The sequence below is a fragment of the Telmatherina bonti genome (assembly GCF_933228915.1).
Source record: "Telmatherina bonti genome assembly, chromosome: 3".
Classification (NCBI taxonomy): domain Eukaryota; kingdom Metazoa; phylum Chordata; class Actinopteri; order Atheriniformes; family Telmatherinidae; genus Telmatherina; species Telmatherina bonti.
The window spans coordinates 5,462,395-5,485,892 of NC_136621.1; the positions used below are offsets into that span (position 1 = coordinate 5,462,395).

General features: G+C 46.8%; 3 protein-coding genes across 4 annotated transcripts; 1 reads left to right on the top strand and 2 right to left on the bottom strand.

Moving 5' to 3' along the window:
- Positions 1–528: 528 nt before the first annotated feature.
- Positions 529–4,515, bottom strand: ptp4a1 (protein tyrosine phosphatase 4A1). Its single transcript, XM_079264857.1, has 5 exons — positions 4,064–4,515; positions 3,886–3,978; positions 3,340–3,470; positions 1,700–1,774; positions 529–1,622 (listed from the first exon to the last, which is right to left on the bottom strand). Exons 1-5 carry the CDS (start codon positions 4,166–4,168, stop codon positions 1,505–1,507), a joined length of 522 nt encoding a protein of 173 aa, XP_079120983.1. The 5' UTR covers positions 4,169–4,515; the 3' UTR covers positions 529–1,504.
- Positions 4,516–4,521: 6 nt separating this feature from the next.
- LOC306774707 (uncharacterized protein) lies at positions 4,522–9,134 on the bottom strand. 2 transcript variants are annotated; one of them, XM_079264858.1, is made up of 2 exons: positions 8,989–9,134; positions 4,522–4,731 (listed from the first exon to the last, which is right to left on the bottom strand). In XM_079264858.1, exons 1-2 carry the CDS (start codon positions 9,025–9,027, stop codon positions 4,636–4,638), a joined length of 135 nt encoding a protein of 44 aa, XP_079120984.1. In that variant the 5' UTR covers positions 9,028–9,134; the 3' UTR covers positions 4,522–4,635. The 2 variants fall into 2 exon arrangements, 1 of the variants encoding a protein (XP_079120984.1); XR_013771833.1 differs by having other exon boundaries at positions 4,604–4,731; positions 9,003–9,126.
- A 9,907-nt stretch (positions 9,135–19,041) lies between these two features.
- On the top strand, positions 19,042–22,769 carry lgsn (lengsin, lens protein with glutamine synthetase domain; the record flags this gene model as incomplete). The annotated part of the gene is made up of 4 exons (XM_079265048.1): positions 19,042–19,083; positions 19,233–19,896; positions 20,415–20,581; positions 21,576–22,769. 4 exons carry the CDS (start codon positions 19,042–19,044, stop codon positions 22,767–22,769), a joined length of 2,067 nt encoding a protein of 688 aa, XP_079121174.1.
- Positions 22,770–23,498: the final 729 nt, after the last annotated feature.

The window sequence follows — 23,498 nt, forward strand, 5'->3', positions numbered from 1 at the left end:
ATGAAACATGGCACATGAGCTTCCTAGACTGGATCCTCTCATCGTTTTGGCATTATAACTAAACGCAGGTAGATATTTACTTTATTTATCCAAGGGGGAATTCAGGTGTGCAGCAGCTACATAAACACAAACAAAAAGGCATATTAGAATAAAAACATCATGAAAACACAAAGGCAAGAACCAGCATGGAAGTGCAGTGAAACAGAGGCAAGATGCCATCGTCTCTACAGATCTTACGCTGCTAATCCGGGTGGAAGAGTGCCTTGCAGATTAAAAGATTCCCCCAGTTGGAACTTCAGCAAGTGGTCTCCACCGTGTCTACGTGACCGAACGCGTGGAGTCGCTGCCAGGTGATTGGCTGATCAGAGCAGCTGAAAGTAGATCGAGTTTCTTGATCCTCACCGATAATCAGCCTCAGGTTTTCTAGAAGTTTTCCTGTCATGGTGTCCAAACATTTTAGGGTGAATAAAAAACTTTAAACAGTGATAAAGAATAAAAAAATAATCAGAAGAATGACCCAGATTCCAGTTTTTGTCTTTCAGTGTATCATTTAATGTACTCTCACAAGTTGGTGAACAGCTACAACTTCGTCGCTCACTAAATCACACATCCATTGATAGTATAAATAGCCAACCTAATAATAACACATTTTCATATACATAAAATCATCAAGTATCCAAGTCTTAAGTTACAGACATAAAATAAAAAGGCATACAAAATATCGCAGACGTTGGAAGTCCAGTTTGAAGCAAAAATCAAATCAAACTTGGAACAAAAACAGACTGAAGATCACATTTCGGACATGGCAGTTAATTAGTAAACACAAGAATGCTTGAAAGGAAGAAGATGAAGCGTTCCTAAACTTTCCATTGACAAATATCGCAACGATTAAGCAATTTATAGTAAAAATAGTTACTGAAAGGGCATAAGTGTGTAAGACTTCCTGCACGAGACGAAGGCAACCGTTTTTTTGTTCCGGGTAGAAAAATGAAAGACGGTTTGTGGATGCCAGCAGGAGTGGCGCTCCTGCCTCCGTTGCCTTTGCTCCACTTCCACCGTAAGGCATTTATGGATGAGCCATCTGATTCGGAGGAAGGCAAACCTCTTTCTACTCGTTAGACGGGTACGAACAACCGCTGGAATATGTTCTTTTTCCTAAACACTTGGATGTAAAAGCAACGGCCAATCAGGATCTTTGGGATGCAGACAACAGTTATCTTACAATGATACACGACTCAGCCCGGCCCGTCCTCCCAGCTTCTCCTCCGCTCTGCGGGCGCCTGAACAGTAAACATGGTTCACACAACTTCCTTTCTTTTAGACGTTTGATTTGAGCCTGGGGAGGGAAAGGACAGGCGGGTAACAGCATGGTTTCCAAAGCAAAACCTTCCAACACAATGAAGAAAACAAAGAAAAGGAGCCTGGCAGGCGACAAGCCAGCAGACTGAACCCAGCTCTACTGCAGGGGGGGGTTGGGGGGGCTGGCATGGCTCAGGGTTTGGCTCTACTGGATGCAGCAGTTATTGCGATGGCCGTTGGAATCTTTGAAGCGCAGGCGCATCTTTGGACGATATTTCTCCAGGTAGAACAGCTGCTTGCTGTTGAACGCTCCCCGACGCTTCCTGGAAGCAACCAAAGATCAGCATCTCAGCGGGGGTTGGGTCGGGACAACATGGGGGAGGGGGCAACTTGAACTTACTGTCGAATGAACTGGACAGCATCTTCATATTTCATCCCACACTCGATCAAAGCCAGCGCCACCAGAACAGGAGCTCTGCGGGACGGGAAGCAGAAAGAACTCATCGACTGGTTTCAGGCGGAGAAGCGGCGCCGGCCACTCCGGTCCTGATCCACTAGTCCAAATATCCAAGTCAACACCAGTTTAAATATCAGATACCAACATGCTGAAACAAAACATGTCATCAGTTTTCATTTGAGATTAAAATGATGTTTAAGGACCATGGCAGGTGTCACATGACCACAGCAGCCAATCACATGATGATGTTCTTTAACGCTGGTTAACCGGAGGTTATTTCCACCTTCTCTCTTTTTACTGTCAATAAAAAGCACTGAAGTATTTCTGTCGATGAGTTTTACTGTCTTTGTGACAAAGAAGCAGACAGTTGTCGTGTTTTGTCCTTCAACCTTCTGGACCGGATGTCCGATGCAAGCAGACGTTGCAGCGCGTGCGTCGCCATCGCGGCGCGTGCGTCGCCATCGCGGCGCGTGCGTCGCCATCGCGGCGCGTGCGTTCCTGTCATTTGGTCGTTTGGCTGCTGAGGAAGAGGAGCCAAAGTGACGTAAATCCTTCACACGGAGACGTAGGACATTCTGGAAGCGTCCAACCTGTGACGTTTCCTGTTTTTTAGTGCCGCGTTTCCTGGTCCTGGGGGGCGTCCTGGAGGTTTCCCTGCTGCAACGCAGCTGACTCAAACAAGGGATCAATGAAAGGCTGGTGCAGAACTTAACCAGAGATCCATTTCATTTGACTCAGGCATGTTGGAGCAGGGAAACACAGAAACCTTGCATCTGATCTCGACCATGCAGGACCAGGCCTGAGAAACAGTACTTTATGTGGCGTCTCAGCGAGTCCCGACACATTCGCTGCGTTTCGCCGTAAAAAGTTCTTTTAACTGTTTATTTTTTCTAAATTTCTAAGCTATTTGGTTAAAAAAAAAAAAAAGGTTATTAAAATGGTTTGTTAGACAAGTTTATGGTTTTTACACACAAAAACAATCTTTTTCCATCTCGGGTTTCGTGTGATTTTAGTGTTTACAGTTTATCGAGCTGAAAAACTGGAAAATCACGTTGAGGTTGTTCTGAATGAAACCACACGGCGTGTCTGTAGCGGTCAGACATAAATGCTGGGATTTCCAGCCTACTCAGCGGACCTGAACATCACCGAGCTTCAGCAGCCGTTGCCTTCAGCAGCCACATGGATCGCCACGACGACGGTGTGTGAAGCGCAAAGTGAATCGTAGTCAGCTGAAATCATTGTTTACGCCGCAGGACTCAAAATGTAGCCCAGAAACTACGATCTAAACCAGCCGCTTGGTCTTCATCCCAGAGTGTGAAGCAGCCAGAAGCATCTGGAGACATGAAGTTTTGTAAAAAACTAACAGTAGTGCATCGTAAATGTGAAAACGCTGCCTCCCCGCCCCACAGAGACGACCTGCGCTGGCGTATTTTCCATCCCGGTCTTTCTACACGTTTACAGTTTGTAATCATGAATGTTAAACTCTCAACTGCAACATCAACTCATCGGCAGCTCCGTTTCTGTGCATCGTCGCGCCGCCAGAGCGCAGCTGGACGTCTGAACGCTTGGGCGGCGCCGCTCACCTCCCCAGTCCTGCCACGCAGTGCACAGCGATGCAGCAGCCTGGCTCCTCCCTGAACTTCAGCTTCAGCAGGTTCAGCCAATCATCCACAATCTGGTTGGAGGGAGGAGCTCCGTCATCAAACGGCCAATCCTGCAGAGGCAAGGGGGGGGGGGGGGGGGTCAGCGGCCCAGTTTCATGGAAACCAAAACAAAAGAAGTGCGAGAACTGGAGCGGCTGCAGGGAAAGAAAAATGTTATTGTAGGGGGAGGAACACCTGGAGAGTCCCCCAACCCCCCCCCCCCCCCCCCCCCCCCCCGCCAGCTGAAGCCTCGTTTGGGTTTTATGCACACCCACATGATCTTCAGCTGCAGCTTGGTTCTGACACGAGGTCCGAGAAAACCCGGAGAAGTGGAAACACAACGTGTGAAACTCCAGATGTTTGCAGCTGACCTGCATCGTCCCTCCGTCTGATCCCACATCCGGACGACGGAGAAGGGAACCAAAAGAGATGCGAAGACGAACGCTTCAGGGTAAAAATCAGCAGTTTGAGGACAAGAAAACTCACCAGAACCTGGATCCCCTCCTTCACCACCAGGGTGGCGTCGTACGTGGCCTCACAGACCCTCACCACCGTGGTGACGCCATACTTCTTCAGCTCCTGCAGAATTCCAAGTTTATTTAACAAACACAGACATGAACATCTAAATCTCCTCATCCTGGACCTTCACCATCTCCCGACTCACCTCGATGAACTTGTTCAGGGTGGCGTTGGTGGGATTGTGGGTAATGAGGAACCTCATGTTTTTGTAGGTGATCTCAACGGGTGCTGGTCTGTTCATTCGAGCCATGGTGGCAAGGTGAGTAGAAACACCAGTGTAAACAGTTAAACTCGGAGGGAATGTCAAACACAAATGTCCTCTGAGCCTCGACGAGCCCAGAAACAGAAAAAATCCTCCGATCTCTGACGAGGTTGGCAAAAAAAATAAAATGAAAGGAATTCACAAAAGAAAAACAGAGCGAAGGGCACGTTTATGGCGGCTGAAAGAAGGCGAGCGCCTGGAAACACAACCCCACGGCTTCACCGCGGCAACAAAGGGAAAGAAAATGACGTCAAAAGTAAAATAAAGAAGGAAAAAAAAGGCTGGTTCCACCTTGATTCTGGCCAGGTGGAAGCCGATGAGGGCAGTGTGCAGCAGGTGGAGTTACCCCATCCAGGCCGAGTTGTCGCTGGTTCTGGGAGGTGTCCCGGTCCTGCCAACTTTCCGGGTTCCCTCCTGTGGCTCAAGTGCGTCGGATCGATGGCGAGTTTGGCGATTCACTCGTCTGCATAGGCGGCGTGCTGAGCCTGGCAGTAATCTCCACTGCCCTTCAGAAACTCCATAAATGTGTGACCCAGAACACCACAGAACTGCTGCAGAGGGACGAGAAGGAGAGGACACCACATCAGGAATGTTCAGCTCCACATCTGGACCGAACAGAACCGCTCAACACGCTCAGCGTCTATATATACATATATATACACATATATATATATATATATACATATATATATATCTCGATCCTTCCTTATTCTCATTATATATTATTAGTTACATCTCCATATGAAGCTTCGTCTGAAGCCGGGAGGGATCAATGCGGGCGGCGATGTCTGCTTTATGTGCAGTGAAGCTGGTAATTATTTTTAATATTTATTATATATATTAAATTTTAATTATTTTATTATATATAATTTTACTATAATATTTAGTATATTACTTATTTCATATTTAACGAGCAACTTTGTCCGCAGCAGGGCTGCGGGTTCATGTGTTTTAATGCCTCATGTTGTAAAAATGTTTGTATTTTTACCACCTCGATCAGCTGTTTTCATCAAAACAATCCGTTTTACCTGCAACAGGAAATAAGCGGAAATGTCTTCTTTTTTTTAAACAACTTTATTAAAGATTACATAACAATCGGAAGCAGCATCTTACCGTGTTAACCACGCCCACCTCAAATGTCCGACCAATCCCACGATACCTAACTGCTGGTGGTAAAGGTGTGGCTGCTTGGTATTTAGGCAGCTTAATGAAGCCTTAACCACACCATCGCCCCCTGGTGGTTGGCAGACTGCTGGTTGAGAACCTGATCGACCAGAGAGGCCGCAGCAGAGCTGCAAGATGAATCTAAATATCGTTGACAATCAGGTTTAATTGTGGCCACCAACATCGTGATCACGATCAAAATGCGACTAATTGTGCAGCCTTGATGTTTCAGCCTCAGCAGTCAGATTAAGAGGCTAAATGCAACGTATCAATAGATACAGAAGCTTAAAGTGGTGCTATGATGGTATTTGGAGTTTTCTGAGCTTTCTACAGTGTTACAGTGTTGAATCCTCATCAGACATGTGAACGGCACTGTTTTTTATCACCTAAACGCATTTTTGAGTTTGAGTTCCAGCACTCTCTCCGTTCGGTTTCCATGGCAACGGAAAACGAGTGGTTTAGAGAGCTTTTTCTACTTGGAAATCCTTGTGACATCCCGGGGGATAAGGTTCGGTGATTGGTTACCTTCTACTGGTTAACAAGGGCATGTACAAATACATCAGGCGGGTGGAAAACGTGGGATAAAGTTATTTCCAACGATGGCTGGTGAGTTTACCAAAGAGAGACATCCTGCTGCATTCGTTGCTGTGGGTTGCTGTTTTCCACTTCGTTTTCAGGCTCTGATTCAGGTTTCAACATGTAGGGCTGGATGCTATGTGTTGACAATGTATTTTGTTTTTTTATTGAGTTCATATGAGCCTAATCCTTCTGTTTATGAGACGTTACAATGACGGTGAAAGCAGGTGCGGTGCGCGCTCCCGATGTAGTGCAGTGGCAGGAGGCGGGGCTTAATGCGGAAGAGTCTCAATCCACTCGTTTTGCCCGCAGGCTGATCTGACAGCCTACAGAGAGGGTCGGTCTGAAGTAAATAAAGCCATTTGTGACAATAACTCCATCAATCCCAGCCCTTCTGGTCTCAGAAATAAAAATAAATTAGACTGAAAAGCACAGAATAGTTCCACATTAAAGAGCAACCAGACTCTGACGTGAAAACATCTTGTTGACTCTTTTCAACGAGTCACGAGTGTTACCGAAGGCGGTCCCCGGCCCCCTCCCCGCTCTAGAGGCACTCTGAGAGGCTGGTCCTCAGCTCCGAGCCGCAGGAAAAGACGGACTCTTCTGCTCCAAACCAGCCTGTAAGCGAATTACATGAAGCTGCTGCTGGCTGATCAACCAGCTTACAACCTGATATCATAGCCTTTTAAAGATGAGGAAGGTGATGTTGGGGAGCTGGCAAGATGTGAAAGTGGCGCCCTGCCTTGGCTCCTCCCCCTCTGGTTCTGTTCCTTGCGCGATTCAAGGCTTTTTTTATTCGCAGCTTTTTCCACCAATGATTTTCTCTTTCTCGGCTGTTTAGCAGGAGGAGGCAAATAAACCGAGCCGGGTCGGGAAATCCTTCCTGCATTTTCTCAGCCATGTTTGCCTTCTGAGTTTCTTCTTCACTACTTTGTATTTTCATCCTAACATGCTGTTTATATGCAGGGTGTGGCTATCAGGTATGCACTGCTGGAGGGGGAGGAGGGGAGCCGGGAGAAGAAGCTACGAAATATAAGAAATGAACAACTCCATTTGGGTCGGAACGTTTGGATTGGTCAGAGTTTTTACAGATTTACAGTAAACTGAGGGGTCTAACTATATTTCTTATTGTTCATTATTACAGAATGTATAGACTACTATCAGGACAAGGAACCACTTCACCCAGAGGAATATGTCTCTGAGAAACATTACATACTGGAGCTTTAATGTAAAGCATTTATATGTTTAAATGTTTTTTTACTTAAATAAGTTTAATCGTCTTGTTTCCATTGTTTACTTGATCGCGTCTCGATATTGTGAAGAAACTGACGCCAACTCGCTGTTGGAGGTCTTTTAGTTCTGTATTTTTTGCACCACATAGACCAAACGGTTTGAGACCGCATGAAGACTGCACAACTAATACAGATTTAAAATTTACTTTCTTAACGTCTTTTTTACAGCCATATTTGCTGTGTTTTGGTACGATTGTGTTGTTGTTGTGCTATTCTGACAATAAAAAAAACTTTTCTCCTCTACAGTGTGGAACACCATCCTGTACGGAGTCTGAAATGTATCGTGACATCCCTGCTTTCTGCATAGTCTCACTGCAGAAACATCCCGCCTCCGCCTGTCCGGTCGGAGGTGTGCGGCGGAGGCCGCCATCTACCTGCCGTGTGCGGACCATGGCATTATTCTCTCGACAAAGCAGCTGAAATTCGTGGAAGTTGCTCTGTGCGTATCTGAGAAGTGCTTTGCAGAGTCATGGAAATCTGACTCCGCTCTCCTCGTGGAGTTCAGCCGCGGCTTTTCCAGGAATCCCAAATGTTCCGAGAAAACAAGTCATTTCCTTGGCAGCTACTTTTTCTTTTCATTCCACCGACTCCACACTAATTTGAATGTTTTCTCAGAGTTTTCTTGTTCTTTGCAAATACACGTTTGACACAACCAGTCGAAACAAAATGATAAAAACTTTATAATTATTAGATCAATTTTACAAAACAACACTGTGACAATAATCCTTATTAGAACCAGATTAAAGCTTCTACTGGACATGTTTTATCTCTTATGACCGGTGTGAAAGTGTTGCGACTCGGCCTCCATCTTCTGCAGCTAAAACCACTCCAGGACTGGGACTGGGTAGAAACTCCCAGCTGAACAGCTGGTGTGTGTTTTTATATGTATTTTCATGCACACTGCGAAGCCAGATGTGAGACAACACAGACATGGCAGCCTGTTGCTACCAACATCTTATCTAATGGCTGCTGCTGCTCCAGGAAGGATGTGTCACTGCTGACATGTAGGTCGTATCTGTGCAGGCTTTAACACGCACACACACACACAGAGCCTGAAATGATCCCCATAAATCTGATCGCACTGCCATGTCTCCTCCTGGAACCAGCAGGCCCAGTTTACTGGGAAGCTCTCCCGTCCAGCTGGGTGGAAACCAGAGCTCCCAGTCGGCTGAAGGTCCGAGACAAGCTGGCGTGGATGGAGAAGCAAAGTTTACAGACACGCCGTGTTTCTCCGTTACAGATGCTGAAAAGTGTCCTTTGTGTGGGGATGAAACGCGGCGCCATCACGTCACGTCCGAGGCCTGCACGCGCCGCGCGCGTTCCTCCGCCGTGAAAATATCACGCAGCGTGAAAATAACACCAAGCAACACGATGGGCCTTTCCCAGTTACATTCACCAGGTACCCGAAGCAAAAGCGTCCATTTTATCAGACAAAGTTGGAGCGATCCGCCTGGACCGAGCCGCCGAGCCGAGCCGAGCCGAGCCGCGGCCGCCGGGACCGGCCCGATCCGCGCACCCGACGCCGCTTCCTGGCCGTGACGAACACCGCGCAAACCTGCGGCTAGCCCCCAAAAGCGGACCTTAAGCGCCTGATCTGGACGTAAACGCGTGGGTAAACGATAACTATCGAAGCGGGGAGGGTTTTTAAGATGGTTGGAGGCGAGGAAGCCGTGATTTCATGGGAGGAAGCGTGAAGGCCGGCTGGGGAGTTACGGAACAAACCGAGGAGATGAAGGTGAGGAACAAAATGGCAGCCACGGAACAAACGCTACTTACTGGGATATGCTTACTCATTGAAGATTGTAGCTTAATCATACAGACGGTCCCCAGAAAACGGTGAAATTAGTGAACGGTTCTCCACCATAAAGTCTGGTGCTGATCCTCCAGGCTGAGCCGAAGTCTGCTGATCTGCCGGGACGACACGAACCCGAGCCGAGAGGAGCCGAAGACGCTTCCGGTCCGACCTTTCACAATAAAACTGCCACTGTTTGGAGAACGCAGTTGTGGGATGAGCAGCTGGATATGTGGGGTGTCCCTGAAAAAGTTGGCAAATCTTCTCTGTCACTACTAAACAACTGATTCTGCTGTTGACCCTTGATGGATCAAATTATTGAAATCTGAAGAAAAAAATGGAAATTCAACAATGCCTTCATTTTAACAAATAGCATTGTTAGCATCTGATCAAGTTAGCAACTGATCAAGAAAGCTGGTTCTGTGCTTGGAGTAACTCTTGAGCCACTGGAGCTGATTGTCCAAGAAGAATGCTGCACAAGCTGATGAAGATGATGGAGGATTCTTCACACCCTCTCCACAACACAGTGATGAAACAACAAAGTGTGTTCAGTGAGAGGCTTCTTCAGGTCCGATGCAAGACTGAAAGATACAGAAGATCATTCCTGCCAGCAGTCATCAGCCTCCGGAACAAGACCTCCTCAAATTAATTATTATTATATACTACAATATTGAATTTCCCTTTGGGATTAATAAAGTATTTTTCATTTCATTAATTTCATCATGGGGAAGATCCATGCACAGCTGCAACAGCCTGGTAGCTCCTCCTCATGCTGGTCACCAGTGTGGTCACAGTGTTCAGTCCGTGGAGATATGGGATTACCGCCAACTACATGATCTCACCGCCACATCTCCCTGCAGTGACATTTGCTCCAGTGATGACAAGTCTTGCTTTTCCAGTGAGGTATGAACCTGCCGAGGCTGCAGTGGAATAAGCAGCTGCTTGAGGTCTCCAAAGTGTGCTGAAAAAGAAACATTCATATAAAAAAAACTCTGTATATCACACATTAAATATATAAAACTGGTAATGCACACAAAAACTCCAGCTAAAAAAAAACCCCAGCTACGAGCATTCAGTCATTCATTTTCATAACCGCTTAATCCAGCGAAGTGTCGCGGGGAAGCTGGAGCCTATCCCAGCAGTCTTTGGGCAAAAGACAGGGTACACCCCGGACAGCTCACCAGTCCATCGCAGGGCCCGGCTACGAACATGTGAAATAATAACCGAATCAGTTGCTGCAGTCTCTGTCACGTGGTGCACAGTTTTCCCTGCAGCAGAGATTCTGTAGAGTCTTTGTGGTTCTCGTGTTAGAAGCAGGTGCGGGACCCCAAAACCATGTTGTAAATGTGCTTTTTTGGACTGAGGTGTGTTTTTTTGTTGAATCTTTACCCTTCATCACCTTTAGGCGAAGTGTAGATACCTCATTTTTCACCCCTCACCCCCCTTCCTCATGAAGTTTCATCATCCTGCGTATTAAATTGAACCTTTGTGCAGAACCTTGTGGCCATTTAATTTGATTCCAGTGTGTTGAAGCAGAAATACCTGGGAAACCTGCTGGATTGCAGACCTCGTGGGACCGAGTTGAGTAGTTCTAATGTGTTCTTCTAGATGGGGAGGGGCAGCAGCAGCAGCCGCCGCCGCCGCTAACAGAGAAGAGTAAACTAGTCCTTCTGTCACGTTACTAACCAAAAGTCTCCAATATCCTCAAAAAAGTTGTTTTATTTGTTGACAATCACTTTTTCTGTAAATAGACTCAGAAAGGTCTGAAAAATAGCTGAACATAGCGCCAAAATTGCAAAGTCAGTGGTGGATGTCCACCATATACATCAGTGTATTCGGTGTACCAGGAAACTGTGCACAGACAAAGGTTCTGGGATTAAAACGCAGGGAACTTAGAACTTAATGACAAGATACAGTTTTAAGCTGTCTTGTAGTGGAAGATTGCGTTTTTGCTCCCTTTTCCAAATTTTAACCGGAACCAGAGACTTTAAGAAAGAACCAGAAGTCCTGGTTCTGTACTGGGGGCTGAGCTGGATCCTGGAGGGGATTGTCCAGGTAAGAATGCTGCACAGGCTGCAGAAGATGATGGAAATTAGTTCATATCTCTACAGCAGTCGTTCTGCAACGTTTTGAGCCACGACCTCCAACATATCATGGTGTTTGCAAGGCCCACGCTCGCGCAACCAGTTAAGAGCGTGATAGGCTGAAAAACTGCCAGAATCCTCATTAATAAGAGGAATAAAGTGGTTTTTGGTGCTTCACCACAGTGACACCCACAAACAGCTTCTGTTGTGGGGATGATGTCAAATTCAGATTTTAATTTGGCCTGAAGAACAACTTGGGTTTCTATGTTAAAAAAATGAAGATGCGAATTTAACTAATTAATCTCTGCAATAATGGTTTAATATATACAACCCTAAATACCTAATTTATTTCATAAATGTGGGCTATAGATGTCTTACAATGTTTTGGCAACCCCTGAACTGAAAAAGAAAAAAATGAAACTGAGGCGATTTTCTTTGGAGTTAAAGAGAAATGATTAAAGGTCCGCACAGAGCTTCATTCCTTACACCTAAACACCAGCAATTGGCCAAAAATCTGGGTGTAGCGATGGATTCAGACCTAAATAAACCTAAACTTAAAAACCACATTAAAGAAATAAAGTCAGGAAAAACTGGTCCAGGCTTTTCATCTGTAGTCGGTTTGATTACTGAAACAGGGTCTTTACATGTCTTCTTATAAAACTTTATTAGTCCTGCAGCTCATTCTGATCTTTGTTGCTCCAGTCCTCACTAAGGCTGCATTCACATCAGGATTGTCCGCTAGACTCGGTCCGGTTGGGGACTGGGCTCAGCAGTAGGGGGGTGTATCCATGCGAACCGAGATCGCGTTCACGCTGCACTTTGGTCAAACCAGCCAAACCATTAGAATAATATATCCCCATTCCCACCAGAGGTGGCGCTGCACTAGTATTTAGCAGAAGAGAGGACAAGACCGGCGTGAAGAAGAAAACTCTGTTTCCTCCACCTGCCAGTTAAACATGGAGACCAAACTATGGCTGTTTTGGGTTTTTATTGTGTCTTATGCAAGTATCCTGCAGAAATCCACTGCAACAATGGACGCAGTATGAACACCAGACGAGGCAGAGGACCCTTAACGCCATTGCTATGGATTTACCCACAATGCAATGCTACGCCACATGCTGGCAGTGACTTTTTTTGTAGTCCACTTCCCGTATTTGGTCCGCTTGAAACGGGCCGAGACCTGCGTTTGTAGGAGGACTGAGTCCGCTTCTTTGGTCCAAATCAGAATTTGTTTTTAAATTTGGACAACACATGAATAATGCATTACTTGTTGAAAGATTTGAACAGTGGATTGGTCCACCTGGACTTTTTCTGCTTCAGCTGTTAGAACATATCCGTTATTAACGCTGAAGAGCAGTCGTATCAGAAGAATTGGTTTGATTTGGTGTTCAGTAAATTTATCAGCCTGATTAAAAGATTTTGCTTCAGTTGAGATAAAAAAAAATATTCTAAGAAATATCAAAGTAAATTAGACAGATTTTAATTTACTAATTTTCAGTCAAAGATTTATTTATTTTTTCTAATGTCAACTATCATAGTCACGTCATAGCAGCTTTTACTTTGAAAACAAATGTTCCGGTTCCGATTTGTAAGTAATTATATCCACCTTGACCCGCGCCTGGAAGCCCCACCCTGGAAAAGTGCGGTGCTTTGCCCAGACATCTCCCTGCCGTGTGCAGTTGCACAGGTCAGCCCAAACAGTTCTTCATCAGACCTGAGAAGCATCGGATCTGGTTTACATTCGCTTCAACTCCTCTGAAAAGCATGAATGAATCAGTGAATGAATTTGTCAGCTGTGCTTCTGGTGGGGAAAAATGTTGGGGAAAAATGTTGAGTCAAATCTTAACACTTTGATGCATCGAGTCCACTTCAGTGAACACACATTTAAAGACTGTTTTCTACTGTATGCACAAGGGAAGATGGAATATTTGCTATATTGCCATATCAGTGGACGTTAGGAGTCACCCAACACACTCCCACTCACCCAACAATAAACTAATATAGAATAAAATTTCATTTATACACATACATGCAAGGTCGTCTATGGAAGGCTGGTTGCGTCAAAACGTCTTCAAAATGCGCGTACCGATTGCGTCGAGAACGTGCTCAGAACGGGTTCTCGATGCCTTAAGGCGTTCTGAAATGCGTTCTTGACGTCTTCTAAGCACCTTCAGAATGTCTTAACAACCATTGGTCTAGGACTATGAGTTAAGACATTTCATTAAAAATTGTGGGTGCTGCAAGCTGGCTCACCCTTAGTTGTTGGTTGTCACCAGTGGACTTATTAGTAAGCTATTAGAATATTTATTATTGTTAATGTGGTTGCATTTCATCCATAGTTTTTTAATGAAATGGCTTAACCCATAGTCCTCAACCAATGGATGTTAAGATGTTCTGAACGTGCTCAGAAGGCGTTCTCGACGCGATCGGTATGCACATTTTGAAGACGTTTTGACGCACGTTTTTGGCGCAACCAGCCTTCCATAGTCACCTTAATGCACGGGCTTACCTGGGCTGAAGCCAGGGGCTCACAGAGTTTAGTGGCCTAACATTTTGGGGACAAATTTACAGAAAAAGTCCAATTGTTATGTAACTGGTTAATTTTGCTGTCAATCAGCATCTTATGCATGTTTGAGAGTGCTGATTGATCCTAATAACTTATTGCCACCATGCCAAATCCCGCCCATGTGTGCAAGCTCAAAAAGCGAAGCACAGTTCATTGACATGTAGGCGCAACGTCGCATGTAGTCACACGGGCACAACCAAAGCCAGATCTGTTATGTTCCCAGTCTGCGTGTGCAATCTAAAATTTTCTGTGGGGCTGAACCACAGTTTGCAGGTGATTTAGTGATTGTGTAAAAGGTGCAAAGGTTGCAAACTCTGTTTAAAAAAGAGTTTGCACATGACGTGATTTGCAGCATGGCCAGTTTGGAGAGAAAACTTGATCTAGCAAAGAAATCAGAGACACAAATAAAGGATGTTTGGGAGCAAATTTAGGAAAAAGTTAATGCTGTTGGTTAAATGCAAAAAGGGGATGAAGTAAAAAGACGGAATAAAGACATTAGAAGGTGAATAAAAGAAAATAGCCTAAGAAATCCAGCTACTGGGAAAAAACCCTTTTTGGTTTCAGTTAATGACTGCTGCGTGACATCCATCCATCCATTCTCCGCTGCTTATCCGGGGTCGGGTCCCGGGGGCAGCAGCATAAGCAGGGAAGCCCAGGGATGTGTCAGGAACACCTCACCAAGGTGGTGTCCAGGAGGCATCCTGACCAGATGCCCGCACCACCTCAACGGTCTCCTCTCGATGCAGAGGAGCAGCGGTTTTACAGTGAGCTCCTCACCCTATCTCTAAGAAAGAGCCCGGCCACCCTGGGAAGGAAACTCATTTCAGCCGCCTGTATGCGAGATCTCGTTCTTTCAGTCACGACCCACAACTCATGGCCATAGGTGAGGGTAGGATCATAGATCGATTGGTAAATCGAGAGCTTTGCCTTGTGGCTCAGCTCCTTCCCCGCATTACTGCAGACGCCGCACCGATCCGCCTGTCCATCTCATGCTCCATCCTTCCCTCATCCATGAGCAAGACCCCGAGATATTTAAACTCCTCCACTTGAGGCAGGACCTGACTCCCGACCCGGAGAGGGCAATCCACCCTATTCCGGCTGAGGACCATGGTCTCAAGTTTGGAGGCGCTGATTCTCATCCCAGCTGCTTCACACTTAATTACGAATCGCTCAAGCGAGAGCTGGAGATCACGGCCAGATGAAGCCAACAGGACCACGTCATCTGCAAAAAGCAGAGACCCAATCCTGAGGCCACCAAGCTGGATTCCCTCAACACCTCGGCTGCGCCTAGAAATTCTGTCTATATAAGTTATGAACAGAATCGGTGATAAAGGGCAGCCTTGGCGGAGTCCAACCCTCATCGGAAACAAATCCGACTTACTACCAGTAATGCGGACCAAGCTCTGACACCTGTCGTACAGGGACCGGACAGCTCGTACAAGGGGGTCCGGTACCCCATACTCCCGGAGTACCCCCCACAGGAGCCCCTGGCGGGCACGGTCAGATGACTTTTCCAAATCCACAAAGCACACAGAGACTGGTTGGGCAAACTCCCATGCCCCCTCCAGGACCCCAAAGAGGGTATAGAACTGGCCCGCTGTTCCGTGACCAGGATGAAAACCGCACTGCTCCTCCTCAATACAAGATTCAACTACCCTATGGACTCTCCTCTCCAGGACCCCTGAATAGACCTTTCCAGGGAGGCTGAGGAGTGTGATCCCCCTGTAGTTGGATCACACCCTCTGGTCTCCCTTCTTGAAAAGGGGGACCATCACCCCAATCTGCCAGTCCAGAGGCACTGTCCCCAATGTCCATGCAATGCTGCAGAGACGTGTCAGCCAGGACAGCCCCACAGCATCCAGAGCCTTAAGGAATTCCGGGCGGATCTCATCCACCCGCTGGGCCTTGCCACCAAGGAGCTTTTTAGCCACCTCAGCGACTTCAGCCCCAGAGATAGGAGAATCCACGCCTGAGTCCCGCAGCTCTGCTTTCTCATCGGAAGTCATCTTGGTAGGATTGATGAGATCTTCAAAATATTCCTGCCATCAACCCGAGAGATGTCCCGAGTTGAGGTCAGCAGCTTCTCATCTTCACTTTACACAGCATTGACAGAGTACTGCCTCCCCATCCTGAGTCACCGGATGGTGGACCAGAATCATCTTGAAGCTGTCCAGAAGTCTTTCTCCATGGCGTCGCCAAACTTCTCCCATGCCCGAGTTTTTGCCTTGGCGACAGCCGAACCACATCTCGCTTAGCATGTCGGTACCTATCAGCTGCCTCCAGAGTCCCAAAGGCCATGAAGGCCCTATAGGTCTCCCCCTTCAGCTTGACGGCATCCCTCACTGCTGGTGTCCACCAACGAGTTCTGGGATTACAGCTATGACAGGCACCAATGAATTTACGGCCACAGCTCCGGCTGGCTGCCTCAACAATAGAGGCATGAAACCCAGCCCACTCAGACTCAATGTCCCCCGCCTCACCCGGGAAGCTCTGCTGAAGGTGGGAGTTGAAACTCGCTCTGACAGGCGAGTGGAGGTGAGTGATTGCGTCCCAATCACTCCCCTCCACGTCTCACTGTCATTTCCCAAGTGAACATTGAAGTCCCCCAGCAGAACAAGGGAGTCCCCAGAAGGAGCAACCTCCAACACTCCCTCCAAAGACTCCAGAAAGGGTTGGGTAAACCCGAATGTACAGGCACCAATCCGGGGGCCATTGAGAATGCCCACAACCACTCGGCGCCTCTCACCATGAGCAGCTCCAGACTGGAAGAAGGTCCAGCTCCTCTCGAGGGAACTGGTTCCAGAGCCCAAGCAATGTGTCGAGGTAAGTCCGACTATATCTAGCCGGAACCGCTCAACCTCGCACACAAGCTCACGCTCCTTCTCCTCCAGAGAGGTGACGTTCCATGTCCCTAGAGCCAGTTTATGCTGCTGACGATTGGACCGCCAGGGTTAACATTCTCTTTTTGCCGCTCTAGTCTGGACTCTGGTCTGGTCCCTGGTCAAGACTTTGGTCTGGTTTCTGGTCTGGACTCTGATCTGGACTCTGGTCTGGACAAGTTGATCTGAGTCTGTGGATCGGGGCGAGCAGGGCGGCTTGTGTACATGATGGGATCACACAATGTTTTATACATTTTCGATCGATCAGCTGTTTGTTAAATTTGTTCAAGCTGCATCAACAAAAATGTGGAAACAACAAATTTGCTTTGTTTCTTTCCATGTTAACCACGCCCATCTCACATTTTCAACAAATCACACAATACTTGCTGGAGCCCCATTCAAAAAAGTCGTGCTTGGCTGACGCATCGAAAAACATGTCACAAGATGTTGCCGATCCCGCCCAGAGAACTGAATGACATAATTTTGTTCTCCGGTCTTCTAAATCGGATCTGAACCAATTGGTCTGGGATAAACTTGCTGCACACGCGTGTGTACACGGAAACCTACAGTTACATCTGTGTATTCTCTGTAAACAACACAAGCATACTGCGGTCAAATGATCAAAACTGGAGGTCACCACTAGGGGGCAGAACTCACAGCAACTGGTAACGTATTTTTGCAGCATTTCTGGAAACAACAGTTTACCAATCAGCCGCTGATTGTTAGACACACCTGTTGTCACACTGCGGAGGGGTTGGGGGGGGACAAACAAGGTCTGAGAGGCCTTTGTGTTTACCGGCAATCTCAGGTTCGTGCTGTCGCTCACATGTGTGCCTCCAGCGCGACACGCTACCTAGCGTCAATGTGCGCAGCCCTTGGCCAAAAGTTTGCTGAGAATGTATAGGCGCCATGATACGTCATGGCAGACATGTTGCCAGCAGCAACTTTCTCCCAGGCCTTAAAAGCTCTAGTGCAGTGTTCCTCATTGCATGTGGCTCACTGACTCTTGACTTGCGGCTCGTGAAGCAGCCACTGGCTTTCTGTAAATGCTATCTAAACAAGTCATAATGATCCTCAACTGTGCAGTTCTCTCCACAAACAAGAGCTGCAGGCTGATTGCAAAAACTTTGCTGTTGTAACAGCCCTAACTGACCCTGTCAAAGTTGCCAGTTTTGGCTAATTTTGAACTCCGCCAAAGAGCTGCACCATCGGTAACTCTGTATATATATTGAAAAAGAAACACCCACATTCCCAAGGCACTATTGTATTTTCACCATATCCTGTTGCATAAGAATGCCATTACACCGTGCAGTTTTTAGGAGAACGATTCCTTGCTAAAAAGCTGAATGTTACTGATTTGGCAACGTAGCAGGATACGTAGCATGGGAATGGTTTTTTTGGGGGGTTGGCGGCTTTCCTCTTTTCTTAGTATATTGAGTGCAACTCTTGTTAGATTAACAGTGAGGATTACTGGTCTAGTATGTAATGTTTCTCAAAGACATGTTCCTCTGGGTGAAGCGGTTCCTCGTCCTGATAGTAGTCTATACATTCTGTAATCACAAACAATAAGAAATATAGTTAGACCCCTCAGTTTACTGTAAATCTGTAAAATCTCTGACCAATCATAACATTCCGACCCAAATGGAGTTGTTCATTTTTAATATTTCGTAGCTTCTTCTCCCGGCTCCCCACCTCCCCCTCCAGCAGCGCATACCTGATAGCCACACCCTGCATATAAACAGCGTGTTAGGATGAAAATAGAAAGTAGTGAAGAAGAAACTCGGCAAACATGGCTGAGAAAATGCAGGAAGGATTTCCCGACCCGCTTCGCTAAACAGACGAGAAAGAAAAAGCTGTGAATAAAAAAGCCTTGGATCACGCAAGGAACAGAACCAGAGGGGGAGGAGCCAAGGCAGGGCACCACTTTCACATCTTGCTAGCTCCCGGATGTCACCTCCCCCAGCTTTAAGGACCGCTCTAGAAATTCCAAACCAGTTTTCCAGCCTGTGCTGCAGGAATCTGGGAGCTACAGTATCAAACACAGCACTGAGATCCAGCAGAACTGGGACTGATACCAGACCAGCACATGATGTCATTTTATGCCCTGACCAGGGTTGTTTATGACACCTTTCAGAGCTATGAAAGTATGTAAGAAGGATTTCAGTCAGTCAACAGCTGGGTTGTTGTCACAGCTGATTGTTTGCAGCACTCTGGAATAAATACGTAAATATTTCTGGAAGCCAAAGCAGAAGCGCTGAGCTCTGCACTTTCACTCTGCATCGACACAAAAGCTGCAGCGAATTGTCCTCTCTGGCAGCCAATGAGCTCAAAGCAGCAGCGCCTCAGTCCCCTTCAGCAGCTGGCCACGGCCAGTTTCCAGCTGACCTCCAGCTGGCGTTCAGAGAGAATTTTCTAATCCATCACCATTGTGCCAATTGTCTATAAAAATTAATGTTCAAGTGAAGCGCTGCCTTCAACAGAGGGCTATGAAATTCTAAATCCCTGATCATGAGTGCAAAGACAGAAATGAATGACTCTGAAGATCTCAAGGTAACAACGCCACGCTTACCTTTTCATTGAACAATGTGATGCTGTATTTACTCTTTTGCTTTTGTTCTGGGTCATTATAGAAGCGACTCCTTATTCATAAACATTGATGTTAACATTACTGTGACACAGAGCTACTGTGTGTTTTCCAGAGTAGCAGCAATGACCAAATAGATGGCACCGGGATGAGTCTGGGCAAGAAGGGAGTGAGGGTGACTGGGAAATATGCACCTCCAGTGGACTGGAGCAGGACGGGAGAAGGTCCATCCATTATCCACTCTCCCACTAGCCTCCAGATACCCCCAGATACCCCCACAGTTATTTCCATCGGTCCTCTGTCTCCCAGGCCACTAGAGAAATTAGATGATCCCAACATGGATGAAGACTGGACAAGGGAGGCATCTTCTCAGACCAGAGTGTCCTTTAGTGAGATGGATGTCCCCCGGCAGACGGTGGAGGAGCTGAAGACCATCCTGAGGGAGAGTCCTCTGCTCAGCATGGGAGGAAAAGATGATGGAAAACCTGGAGTTCCCTTCACGTACCTCCATGGAAGCAGCAGCGGCAGTGGTGGTGGAGGATGTGAAGGACAGCAGGACGACGGGAACCCTCACAGGGCATTCAGCACCTTCAGACCTCAAGCTGATGCTTCCAGAAGGGGGGCCCGGTCCAGAGACAGCACATCTATTCAGCTGCCTTCCACCATGGATTCATCCAGCTCATTCAGGTCCGCTGCCAACACAAATAGGCAGGCTGGACTCAGGACACATGCACATACCAGCAGCAGCTACTGGGGAGGGACCGGAGACTCTCATTCAGGTCAGTGAAGCTTTGGTTTTAAAAAAAACTGTTTATTGTCAGTTCAAACCAAGAAATACGCCTGATTAAACGGAGCTTTGACACAAGCTGGACGACAGGTCTGGCGGCTGAGTTCTTTTCAGTTTTAAAACCAGTTTTGGTCTCACGTGGTTTTATGTTTTCCATTTTCATGGACTGCCATTAGAATGAGCTTGGGTAAAATTTGTAGTTTTTTTTAGGTTGTTTCCTTCTGGGATTCGGTTTCCAGTACATTTCATAGAAAAACACCCAACCGATGCTTGTTCTCTTGTGGAGACACAATCCCACTGTTTCTGCTTTTAGCTTAGTTTGCATTTCTGTAGTTGTGGACTCCCAGCAGCAAATCAACAAAAAGAAACATTTCAAACACCATTTTTTAACTTTCACTTTGTTAAAGCGTCCAGAGCTCCTAGTGAAAAGAACAGAGCTGATTTCTTCCTGGGACGTTCTGGATTAGCAATCAATGATCGTTTTCAGGTATTTCCATTTGTTTTCCATAGATAACGGAAACGAGACCATTGAGCTTTCTGGGAACCACAGGTTCGTCGCAGCCATGGAGCAGATCAAGCAGCAGATTGCTCGAGAAAACATCAATTTTGTCCGCTTTGAGGCCACCGATCTCCATGGGGTGTCACGGTCCAAGACAGTGCCTGTCCGCTTCTTCCATGTAATGATGAGTGCTGACACCACATCCATGAAAATCAGATTAGCTTCCTTCCTGTCCAGTCTCTATGCTATTAGCACGGCTAAATAGCTTCTAGACAGAATTATGAGTGGTTTCAGTTTCCTTCAGGGGTGGAGCTAGAGGGGGGCAGGGTGGCACTGGCCACGTATGAAATCTGATTGGACACCCCAGGAGGTGATTGACAGGTCAGTGGAGGAGGACAGAAATGTCTTTTCAGACCTGGATGGGTCACTGGTATCACTAAATCAGTTTAAAGCTAATTTTGAAGTAGTTTCCTTACTAGTTTTCATTTCAAAGTATTAACATCTGGCTGCAGATTTCTGTCCCTGTGCAATGACAAATACTGATGTTATGTAAGGCTATCAACCCGGTGTTAGTATGAAACTCTGTAGCAGCGTTAGCATGACGCTCTATAGCAGTGCTAATCTAGTTCCATGCTAGCTGCAGGTTTATTACTTTAAGTAGTGAAACAATGTCATATTTAGTTTTCAGAGAGTGCATTTAGAGACTACACATCAACTCAGATTATCAGGTTTTTCATATTGGGGCTGAAAATAAACTATAAAGATGCTCAAAGACAACCTCAGTATCAACGTTACTTAGTGCTGACTAAGCTAGTGGCAACAGTAGGCTAACAAGGCTGCTAGTTCAGAAGCTACAGCATGAAAATGTGGAGAAATACATCCTGTAACCAGTCTGATTCTGTAGAGGAAGCTATAAAATGAAGAGAAGGGAGATATTTCAGAGTTTTATGAAAGAGGAAGGACAGTAAACGGGTGGAGACAGTTCCTGGTATCAGCAGCCTGACAGCTCTCAACGTGGAGCTAGCCACACAAGCCACTGCGGTCAGACATGATAAAGTTATGCCCACCCTCTGCCCTCCTGTTTATGAAATTCTAGCTCCAGCTGTGGTTTCCTTAATGACGCTTCTTTACAGAAGGTGTATGTGAAGTTAATGTCCATGTTGCATTGACAGGAGAAGGCGGTGTACGGGGTACCCATGCCAAGAAGCTACTTGGAGCTGACCCTGAGCCCAAAGAGCAACGAGGTGGACCACGCCAACACAGCTAACTTCAGCAGCGATGTTCTTCTGATCCCTGATCTTTCTACCTTCAGGGTCCTACCCTGGGCTGAGCAGACCGCACGGGTCATCTGCGACCCATGCACGGTAACAGGAAACCCCCTTCGCACTTCCCCTCGCCTCATTGCCAAGCAGCTCCTTGGCCAGCTCCAAAGCCTGGGATTCTCCCTGCACTCGTCCTTCACCTACGAATGCTGTGTCCTAGGTGCACCTGAACGGATTGGACCAAAGACGCTGCTGTTTCCTGCCACCACCCTTCTCAGCAACCATGACCTGCCCTTCTTCCAGCAGCTGGTGGACAGCATGTACTGCATGGGCGCGGACATAGACAGCATCGCCTCGGCAACGGGCCCCGGCCAGATGGAGATTAACTTGAGGCCGGAGTTTGGGATTTCGGCTGCTGATAGCGCGTTCACCTTCCGTACTGGCATCAAAGAAATGGCTCGTAAGCACAGCTATATCGCCAGCTTCTTCACTGATGATGGTTTGTACAACGCTGGAGTGCTCTCGCACAGTCTGTGGGATGCTAACGGGCGACGCAGCCTCTTCCACTGTGGTGAGAAGGCAGGCGACCTGTCTGAGATTGGTAGGAAGTGGCTTGCTGGGCTCCTCACCCACTCTGCTGCCCTGAGCTGCCTGATGTCGCCTGGCCTCGGCTGCCGGAGCCACATCGCCAAGACTGTCAAAGACCCCAAACGGATGCTGTACGCCACCTGCGGCAACAACGACAACAGCAGCTCTTTTAACATCAAGTGTCATGGCGGGAGGGAGATGCACATCGACAACAAACTGGGCTCAGCCATGGCTAACCCCTACATCGTACTGGCTGCTACTGTGGCCGCAGGACTTGATGGCATCAGGAGGAACCTGAACATCGATAGCTGTCTGAACAAAGCCCCCATCCAGCAGAAGGAGTTCGCCATCCCCGTGAAGCTTGATGATGCTCTGGAGACCCTGGCGGAGGACCACGTCATCCGAAGCGCCCTGGGAGAGCCGTTTGTTCAGTATTTCATCGCCATGAAGAAGTTTGAGATTGAAACCCAGGAATTGGATGATGAGAGGAACAAATGCCTGGAATATTTCATATAAACACCCTCCTGGTTTCATGATGCAGATGCAGGGAGATGCAGCTGTAAGGAAAAAAAATTATTTTACAGACAAGCTTAATACTAAATTATTATTATTATTATACAGGCTGTATTGTTCAGAGTAATTTCCAATAAAGATATGAGAACCCCCAAAGGGCTGTTATATGGCTAATTATTGTTGTCTGGACTCAACTTCTCCACTTTCAAACACACCTGTTGTTGGTGTGACTAATTTAAAGAAAAGACGTTCACCAGTAATTTATTGACACGTTAATCAGTGACTCATGTGGTTGAGCTGCATGTCTTGTGACCTGATGGTCGGCGGTTCTAAACAGTGGTTAGGTTCTAAACAGCTGTTTTAAACACACCGGCTGATGGCTGCCCTTCATGAGCCTGGTTCTGCTGGAGGTTTTACTTCCTGTTAAAAGGGAGGTTTTTCCTTCCCACTGTCGCCTCGTGCAGCTCAGGATGGGGGAATGGATTGAAGTCATGATTCGATGCAATCAGTTGGTTTTCTATTTTCTAGGGCAGGGGTCGGCAAGCCAAAATGTTGAAAGAGCCATATTGGACCAAAAAAACAAAAAACAAATATGTCTGGAGCCGCAAAAAATTAAAAGCCTCATATAAGCCTTATCATGAAGGCAACACATGCTTTATGTATCTATATTAACTATATTAGCCTACTATCAAAATGACTAAGTTGGTTACAAATACATAATGAGCCTTAATG